Source organism: Fukomys damarensis, unplaced genomic scaffold (assembly GCF_012274545.1).
Source record: "Fukomys damarensis isolate Sample0158 unplaced genomic scaffold, DMR_v1.0_HiC HiC_scaffold_37, whole genome shotgun sequence".
In the NCBI taxonomy this organism is placed as follows: domain Eukaryota; kingdom Metazoa; phylum Chordata; class Mammalia; order Rodentia; family Bathyergidae; genus Fukomys; species Fukomys damarensis.
This window is the reverse complement of record NW_022900949.1, coordinates 37,770,772-37,780,611: the sequence shown is the minus strand read 5'-3', so window position 1 is coordinate 37,780,611 and position 9,840 is coordinate 37,770,772. Positions and strand designations below refer to the sequence as shown.

The window sequence follows — 9,840 nt, the reverse complement described above, 5'->3', positions numbered from 1 at the left end:
AAAAAAAAAAAAAAAAAAAAAGCCCCAGTTTGAAGAATAAAACAGGAAAGCAAAGAGGTGCAACATGCCAAGTACAACAGCACCCATGAGCCCAGAGAGGGCAGGGGGGCTCGTGCAAGCTCAGGAGTGCGGCAAACAGCAGGCTGGGCCGACAGCAGCTCCCCTCCTGCTCACTTTCTCCCTGGGCTGGTTTACTGCGTTTCCTGGAATGACAAGTTCAAAGGAAGAAGAACTTTCCTGTTTGACTTAAGCAAACAAGTAATTGAGGCCACTTGTTCCACTTGGGAGCCCTTTAATCGATTTGACCCTCCCCTGATATATATACTCTCCATAGGCACAGAGAACTCCACTGGAGGAGGCAGCCTTCAAAGATTACCTTTCTTTTCCGGTAAGTTTGATTTTCACTATTTCATTGAAGGAAAGATTCCTGAAGCTTACAAATTGATACATTTATCCTAAATAAGTTGTTTTCTCCTAACATATTTGTGAATCCTATTTGGTTTTGTGAAAACACACACACACACACGCGCACGCACACACACGCGCACGCACGCGCACGCCCCCATGGTAAACAGGTATGTCAGATAAAAGGTGTGTCTAATGTACACTCTTACTTTCTAGAAGGGCTAAAATGGCACCGGAGATCATTAACCTAACATTTTACAGATGAGAACACTTAAGGTCTCAGACGATTCAGCTGCACATCAGAAACCCCCGATTTTCCTGGGGAAGTCTAAGAAGCCCCTACTCTGTGGTATCCCAGCCCCAGGACAGACTAAGTGACCTTGCACAGTGATGGAACTGATGCCGGCTTTGGGCCATTTTGTTAAAAATGAAGCCTGCCCTCTTCTACAGACTGGCCACCAACCTGGTCCAGCACACAGCAGGAGTCCTGCTAAGACCATGATAAGAGCAACTGCTCTGCAGCCAGATACCAACAGGAGAACCCCACTCTGAGCTAAGTCTGCCTCTGGGAGGGGCCTGAATTCAGAGCCTCAGTTTCTCACTAACGGTTGGACTCAGAGCACTTATTTTTAAAGTATGGTAGGAATAGTGCAAGTAAGTGAATGCTTGAATGCATGTTGTACAGAAGGCTCATAAAATATGCAGATCATTACCATGTTTGACTAAAAATCTAAGTTTAAAAAATTTCAATAGTGTATTGCTAACAGTGCTTCCCTGCTGGTTTATTTATCTGGCAAAAACTTTAAAGTCTGAAACCATCAGAATGCTATGATATAAACATGTAGCAATTAACTGAGCTGGTGTTTGAAAGCATTACCTTATGTTCTCCAGGAATTTCTTCAGAATCTCTGTAGTGTCAATGACACCCAGTCACCCATTATTCCTAAACAACATCCACTGTCATCCTCCATGCCTAAAGTCTGCCCGAGGCATTAAGTCAGGCCACTGGAAAGTGCATAAATTCCGTAGACCCTAGAGTTCCCTGGCAGTCTGAAGATTTTTATGCACTTCCCTAGGTAACTAGCCTGCCAGAGGCAGGGAGGCACTAGGGGCATTCTGAGGGGAGCCATGGTTCTGCTCCTGGCCTTCACAATGACCCCTCACATGGACAGAGCCCAGCTGCAGGCACCTGCTTCTCTACCACCCTTTGTACCCCATGGCTGCTGCCCGCTCTCCTCCTCGCTCATTTGGCTCCAGTCCTGGCTGCTCCTCAAATGTACTGACTTTTTCCCACCTGGAGGCCCTTAAGCCCACTACTCCCTGTCTTTCTCCTCCCCGGACTCTTCCTCTATTCCGCTAGACCCACATCTCGACTGCCATGGCAGCCAAGACTCTGCCTCACTGGGGCACCCAGTGCTGAAGAGCATCTGCAAGCCAGTGGGGATTTCTTGAATAATATGAACAAAGACACAATCCCTGGCATCACTGCACTAAGGAAGAGCCTATTCCAACTGCCTTGACTCCCCAACAGGCTGTAAGTAGAAAACACCAGCTGCCTGCACCTTCCAGACAGTGTGCTACCCTTTCTGGATGCTGTTGCATGGCCGGGTCCTGTCTGTGAGCAGAATCACCTGCTACCTGCTCACCCATCAACCTGTGGGAGTAATAGGGACAACTCCCCCCTCCAGTATACCCTTGACAACCAGTCAACAGCAGTGACTTATCTGTGCTGTTAGGAAACCATCCATGGCCTGTACCTCCCGTGTCTAGATTCCTCCCAGCCATCTTTAATAAACTGTCGGTGCAAGGTAACAAGGGGACAGTGAGGCAGAGGGTGATGTCTGCATCAGCATCAGAGAGCAGGGACGGGCCCTAGAGAGCATCTGCCGGCACCAGCACCTGTACTGCAAACACGAACCAATAACAATAAAAACTGAAGAAAAATACGTTCATTTCTCTGATGCTATATCATCAATTATACAGGAAGGGTATGTGAGACTGAGCTGTGTGTGACAGTAACACACATCAAACCCAAGAGGAACCATTTATGCAGAAAACAGCAAAGCTCTACCCCTGCAGTTCTGTAACTGTAGCACAAGTCAACCCAATACCACTGAAAATGTTAAGGCCCTATTTTATAATTAGGTCAGTCCTTATTCTCAGAAGTTTTATTTGTTTTGTTTTTTTTTTTTGAGAGGGAGTCTGGCTGTGCAGTTCAGGCTGGTCTTGAACTCATTATGTAACCCTGGTTGGCCTTGAACTTGTGGTATAGTCCACTGCCTCAGCCTTTGAGTGCTAGGATTACAGGCATGTGTCGTGTCTGGAGCTACTCTGAGAATTCACGAGGAAAGACACTTCAGAAATAGAAACAGGAAAGTATGATACAAAAATTTGATCAAGGTAATTTGATCATTTATCTTATGTACTGGCTGGCAAAAATTTCTCATCTTTAGCAGCTAAAATATACTTCAAGCTTAGAGGCAACTTTCTCAGAAAGCCCTAGCTACAAAAGAGAAAAATACTGTGAAACAAAAATGATGGCAGTCTCTCCAAAATATCTGGCCAGATACGACTGTCAAAATTTTCACATGGCAAAGGTCACCAACAAGCTAGGCATGGTGGTGCACATCTACAATCCCGGTGCTCAGCAAGCACTCAAAAGCAGCAAATAATCATATGAAAAAAATGTTTAACATCACTGGTCATTCAAGAGATGCAGATGAAAACAACACTGAGATGCCACCTCACCCCACAAAGAATGGCTGCTATCAGGAAATCAACCAATAACAAATGCTGGTGGGGTTGTGGGGAGATAGGAAACCTTCTTCATTGTTGGTGGGCGTGCAGACTGGTGCAGCCACTGTGGAAATCAATATGGAGATACCTCAAACAACTAGGATTAGAAGTCCCATTTGACCTAGCTATTCTCTCTGCTGGCTGTCTTCCCAAAATTAACAGAATCATACCACAACAATATATGCTGACCCATGTTTATAGCAGCACAGTGTATAATAGCTAAGATTTGAAACAGCCCAATTACCCGTCAAGTGGAGACTGGATAAAATTTTTTTTGATAAAATTTTACTTAGCCATAAGGAATGAGAAACTAGAGAGGTTCATAGCCAAGTGGATGCACACTGAGGCTATACTCAAGTGAAATTAATAAGTCACACATATGTAAGTACTGAAGTTTCTCTGGCATGAGAAAGTAAAAGTGTAAATAAAGATCAAAATGTGTAACTGATATTGCGTAATAGGAAGTAAAGTCTAAAAGAGTAGAGGAAGTGGGAGGGATAGGGGAAAGGGAAAAAGGGAAAAGAAAAATATGTGAAAAGTAAAACCATGGAAACAATGTCTTTGTAAACAGGAAAGGGTAGAGGGACTGAAGGGAGGGCTGGGGAGTGGGGAAAAATAAGAACCAAGATAAGTCACGTAAAGGTACAAGATCCCAATGATGAATGTAATTGTATTGTATACCTAAAATGTACCAATAAATTTAATAAAGATAAAAACAAACAAAAACTATTAAAACACCCAAATATCACCACCACAGCAACCAACATACTTCTATGATGACTGTAAGCACCACCATCACTTACAACTTTACAAAGAGAAGTAAAAGACAAAATCCTTTAAGTATATTTTGAGGGAAAAATGAGTAGAGATTAGGATTAACAGACCAGGGCCAGATACCTGACTTCTACTTTAAATTAAAAAACTTTACAGTGAAGAATCATTAAAACTGACACAGAAGCAACTTATAAGCCACAGAGGAAGAGAAATAAAAACACACAATACTACAATTGATGCATTTAAGCATTGAAATTAAACTACACATTTATAAGAAATTAAAGCCAAAAAGGAAATGATAGTTTATGTGGTTCTTCTCTGATAGAAAGCATGTCAGTTTAAGAGAATTTGTTTGTTTACTGGAACTGAATACTGAAAGGAATTCCTCATGAACAAGAAAAACTGAAGGATGGGTAACGTATTCCACAATTCACATGGAGAGGCAGCACAAATGTTTATGAACAGTTGCAATAAACAGGAGCAAAAAATAAGCCCTTGGGGTGAAGCCTAAAGATGTGCTTTTACTAAGGGCCAGAGATTAGTCTCAGTGGTTCCGCTGCCTGCCTCACAAGTGCAAGGTCCCAAGTTTGATCCCCAGTACCAAAAAAAATGTACTTTTACTTTCCACTTTTTCATTTTGTCCCTCCTTTAAAATGTCATTCTCTCTGAAGAAGAGGCCAGACACACCAGATGTCACCTAGGAAACACAGTGGGTATAAATCCAGGCTGTTTAACCCCACCCAGTGCCTGCTACTACAGCAGTACCAGGAGCCATCTCCTCAGGGATGTGAGCAGCTCTCTGGATCATTATACACAACCACAAAAACATGAGAAACACCATAAAACTGGCAGTTTGTGAGGTTCCTTTTAATTAATAAAACCTGTTATAAAATTTGGTAGTGCTTTAAGTCTCCCTTTGTTACTGTCAGGGTCTATGAGGGTGTGGGGTGAAAGCCCCTTTCTGGGAGGGCTGGGGTTGGCAGCTGTCCTTTAATGCAGGTGCACACACACGAACACACACGCACACGCACACACACGGCTTTAACATCCTTCAGACATTTTCTGGGAGGGCTGGGGTTGGCAGCTGTCCTTTAATGCAGGTGCACACACACGAACACACACGAACACACACGCACACGCACACACACGGCTTTAACATCCTTCAGACGAGACAGCAAGCAGAACTCACCTTCAGAATCTCTTCAACACAGTGGATGTCACTAGAGTAGGTCTGCTGAAAAGGAAGAGGAGGAGAGGATTAGGGCACAAACACCAGTTAGCAGATGCTGGCGTTCCTGCTCTCTCCAGCAGGGACCTTGGGCCTCCTCTTCCTGACTGAGCACTGGGGATCCTACATTCTGGACAAGAAAGACCCAAGAGATTTGCCCAGCTTACTCTTGGGAGAAACACAAAGAATCAGGAGCTAGAGACCATGGCAGACTATGCCATGGCTGTGACCCATGGGATCAAGTTATCAATGAGCATTTGTGTATAAAATAAAGAGCATGTCCACGCATCTCAGGGAGTAACAGATACAGCAGAAGAGATTACAACAGGCACTGCAGTCAGCTACCTCATAACATCCCACAAGTGAGACAAGATGAATGCAAAAAAATGGTGATCATCTGAACACATTAGTGGGGCCATGGAACACAGGCCAAAGTCCAATCAGGGACAGCTCTTCACTATCTTCCAATATTCAAACCTGCCAACATTCACCCCACGCCATGGTATTAGGGATTGAACACGGGGCTTTTGCACTGAGCTACATCCCCAGTCCCTATTTATTTTTTTATTTTGAAACAGAGTCTCAGTAAATTACTAAATTAATCAAGCTGGGCTCAAACTTGTAATACTCCTGCCTCAGCCTCCCAAGGCTGGGATTACACAGGCATGGGCTACCACAACTGGCTCCAAAATTCATTTTAAAGTTAAAAATATCTATCACCTCACTTCAAGCCAGCATTTTCACTTCATATGTGCACATACGTACACACACAATGCAAACATACGGGCACACACGCACGCACGCGCGCACACACACACACACAGAGGTTTTCACTGACAGAAGAGAGTCTTAGTGTCTTGGAGAAAGACCAACTAGCTATTCCTGCTGCCTCCTATGCCCAGCTAAACACAGGATGGTGGTGGTTGCTGCTGCTGCTACTGGAGTCCTCATGACAGAGCCCAGGAAATGCCACTGTATGGTCTACACATTGTTAGGTGCAAAGAAAACAGCAAACTTAAATCAGAAACAATGATTTTCTGACTAGAGACAAGTAACATACCCTATGACTCTGTGTTTACAACAGACCAACCAGCAGCTTTTGTTCTGGGTCAACTCCTGCAAGCTGTGTGGCTGGCAGTGCAGAGTGGCACAGGTTGGTGAGTGTTCACTGGAGCACCACCGCACAGTCCTCCACTGCCCCTCCATGTCATTCAGCACCCACCACTCCGCAAGGCCGAGATGGGCTTTCCTTGCTCAGGGCTCTGACTGAAGCCTGTGACTTAGCACAGCCGTGCTTACTAACTCATAGCTTAGGTTTAATAATCCCTTGGTCCCTCCTTCCACTCCGTTATGGTTTGTGCCTCGATGTCCCCAAAGCCTCACGCAGTCATAGGTGGACCTTCTCAGAGGCAGCGGGATCAAGGGTGTGTGATTACTAAATCAGTCTACTGATTGGTTTGGCATAGTTCTGGGTGTGGATGCAACCTGCCCGAAGGGTATGCAACCTGTGCCCGCTTGTTTCTTTGCTACTTTGCTGCCTTCAGCCTGCAGTAAACTATTTCTCCTCTGTGATGCCCCTCTGCCATGGAGCCAGCTGACTATAGACTAAAACCTCTACAAACTGTGAGCCAAAATAAACTTTTCCTCCTTCAACTTTGGGTGTTGAGTACTTTGTCTCAGCAACAATAAAACTAAGACAAACTCTGAGGAATGAAGAGGGAACGACATACAACAAACACCCTGTCCTGTAGCAAAATAGGATGAAAATGTCCAACTCAAACACAATTTGAGCTGCCTGGATATGCTCTTAAAATATGTAAATTCCCTGGAAATGGTTTTTGTGGACATTTTTGCAGTCTGTCATTTGGTGAGGTGGGGTCAGAAGTTTGGAGGTATCACTAAGAGAATTGAGGGTGCCCTGCATATCTCCTGAACCCACCTACAGACCTTCCTGCTTGACAACAACTAGCTCTTTGTGTTTTAAAACCATTGAAGGGAGTCTAAAAACTGGACAATACATCAGTGCTCTATTTCAGCTAAAAGTCAGAGAAACAAATTCTTTTTCATCAAAAGATAAAACACGTTTTGGTTTCACTTCTTACATGCACTATCAGAAAAAAAAATCCCGATCAGATGTTGAAGAAGAATCAGCAGAGCAGAGCATGTGATTGTCCTGACGTTGGGCACAGAGGCCCCGTGTGCTACCTGCTGCTAGAATGAGAAAGGGAATCCAAGCAATAGCTGGCCATCGACAGAAACAGTGAAACACATTGGGATGAGGGCAGGCAAGACTGAGCCACTGTTTAAACAGAATAAATGAGGTCGGGGAGTTGCACCCTTGGAAAACTTCTTCCTGCAATCCCTAACCATTCAAGCAGTCAACAGCCAAGATTTTTTTTTATGGCCAAAGACTGTTTTTTCTTTTAAGTTTTACTCCATTGGATAAACCACAACTGAAGACACTACAGATTAACAACTTTTACCTAACCCCACTACAATTGCCATTTAATCCATTTAAAATTCTAATAAAAGCCTTAGGTTCCAGCTGGTTGGTTAATTGTGAAATTTTCTGAGTCCTATCATGGGAGCAGGGGTGTTTGCTACATAAGGATAGATCATAGTTAAGAATCCAAGCAACAGTTTATCGTGACAGGACTGGAAACAATCAGGTACCCAATGACAGGAGTCCACCTGGTTACAGCACACGTATCTGTGCAGCAGTATGTCATGCAGAGTGACTCATATAAATCTATATGCCTGCATGGAAAAATGCCAAGATTTATACTTCTAACCTTTTCTTTAGAAATAATTTCACATTGACAGGAAAAGCACTACAATACTAAAAGGAATTCCCACATAGCCTTCACCCAGACTTCCCAAATGTTAGCATTTGCTTTCTATTTCTCTCATGTGTCGTGAATGGAGAGCCAGTGCCCCAAATACTTCTCTGTGCACTGCCACCTCCCACACCTGTATACAAGAAGGAGGCTTCAGCGCAGTCTACCTAGTATGAGCCCATGTTCTGGGCCACCTACCTGACAGTCCCGTCTCCACTCTGCTCCCTACCCAGAGCAGAGACAGGCAGACTGGAGAGAAGGTTACTCAGGTGTGACTGCTGGGACAGGCTGTCTGCTGCCTGCATAACAAAGCACAACTCGGTACCTCCAAGTCATCGGCTGCAAGGACATCTCCCAAAGGGGAGGAGTGGCTGACCAAACCATCAGTCCTAATCCCTTTCTTAAACCCATGTTCCTAGAGTCCTCAGCTGAGCTCTGTCACTGCTGGCATGTGAAGCAGGCTCTCCCTTTAACACCATGGTCTTGCCATGGCTTCTCTGCAAATTGAATGTAAGACTCTGTCAAGACAGTCTTAAAGAACAAGAGATGACCAAGAGCAAAATCAAGCATGAATATAGCTGTATGGCTGGAAATCTAGTCTACAGTGCTTCTCTGCCTCGTTCTCCCTCAGGGGAGAAAGGAAGGTCCCTCTCTAGGTTTGCGGAGCAGGAGGGCGCCCCCTCCTGCCTACCTGCAGTCACTTCCCACGTCCGGGTCCTGGTGTGGGGGAAGGGCCTTCACACAGCGACCATAAGTGTACTCAAGTTTCTTGGAGAGTGCAAACTCTTCACACATACCATTATCTCCTTGACTTGACATCACTGATTATAAAACTAACCATTAGGTCAGCAGAGAGGAAAGCTACACTGAATTGTCTGTCTTCACACTGTAAAATATATTGCTGCAACAAAAATTTTTAAATGAAACAATTTCTTAGGGCAATCTATATACAGCTCTATTTAATATATCAACCTTTGTGATAGGCCTCATCCCCATTTTTAAAACAAGGAAGCCAGGTGTGGTGATGTTCGTCCACGATCCCAATGATCTGGGAGGCTGCAGCGTGAAGATTTCAAGTGTGAACACAGTCTGGCAACTTAGTGAGATACTGTCTCAAGATAAAAATAAATAAAAGGCTAGAGATATAGCTCAGTTGGGTTCAATCCCCAGTATTGACCAAAAAAAAAAAAATAAAAAAAAAAAAAAACAACCCAAACAAACCTGCAACACGACCCACACCCACACCCACACCCCCCACACACACACACCCAGACTGTAACTGCCCTGCTGTGGCCTAGCTAGCTTCAGAATCCCGTCAAACTGGATTTCTGGAGCCTTGGAGAGGACGCTGCAAGACATTAACCAATCAGCTAAGGGCAAAGTTTTCCACTCCTTTCCCCAGAAAAACCTTTCCCAGTTCTTCCAAAGGAAGGGCAGCAGTGCTGCTGAGGCTTCTCTCCACTCTGGGAAGAATAGGGCGGAATCGCAGAGAGAGGCAGACACCTTTCTTTGTGAAAAACGCTGGCAAGTACTGTCTACGTACGCACGACGTGGCGTGTTTCCCTAAGCTAAATAAAAGGAGCTGGACGGAAGAAACACACCTGACCACCGAGACCGGGAGGCTCCTAATACTGCGCTTAAGACTCTCGGATTTCAGCAGAGCAGCATTTGCACTGCAGGGCTGCTCTCCGAAAGCCCAGTTATCGCTAACCAGGAAACAGGCGCACCTGGCCGGGAGCTGGAAAAGGAGGCCCGCTTCCTGGGCCAGCCCTGGCTCTGTTCCTGGACAAGGCGGGCGCG

General features: G+C 44.8%; 1 protein-coding gene across 9 annotated transcripts in view; it reads right to left on the bottom strand.

The window, feature by feature from the left end:
* Aff1 (AF4/FMR2 family member 1) overlaps positions 1-9,840 on the bottom strand; it is a 152,144-nt gene that overhangs the window by 40,463 nt on the left and 101,841 nt on the right. For 6 of the 9 annotated variants that reach the window (XM_010606726.1, XM_019204944.2, XM_010606721.1 and 3 more), the window contains one exon: positions 5,165-5,209. In XM_010606726.1, the coding sequence (XP_010605028.1) occupies positions 5,165-5,209 (45 nt within the window). The remainder of the gene's footprint in view (positions 1-5,164; positions 5,210-9,840) is intronic. The other 3 variants (XM_010606722.1, XM_010606725.1, XM_019204946.1) reach the window with 1 other exon arrangement.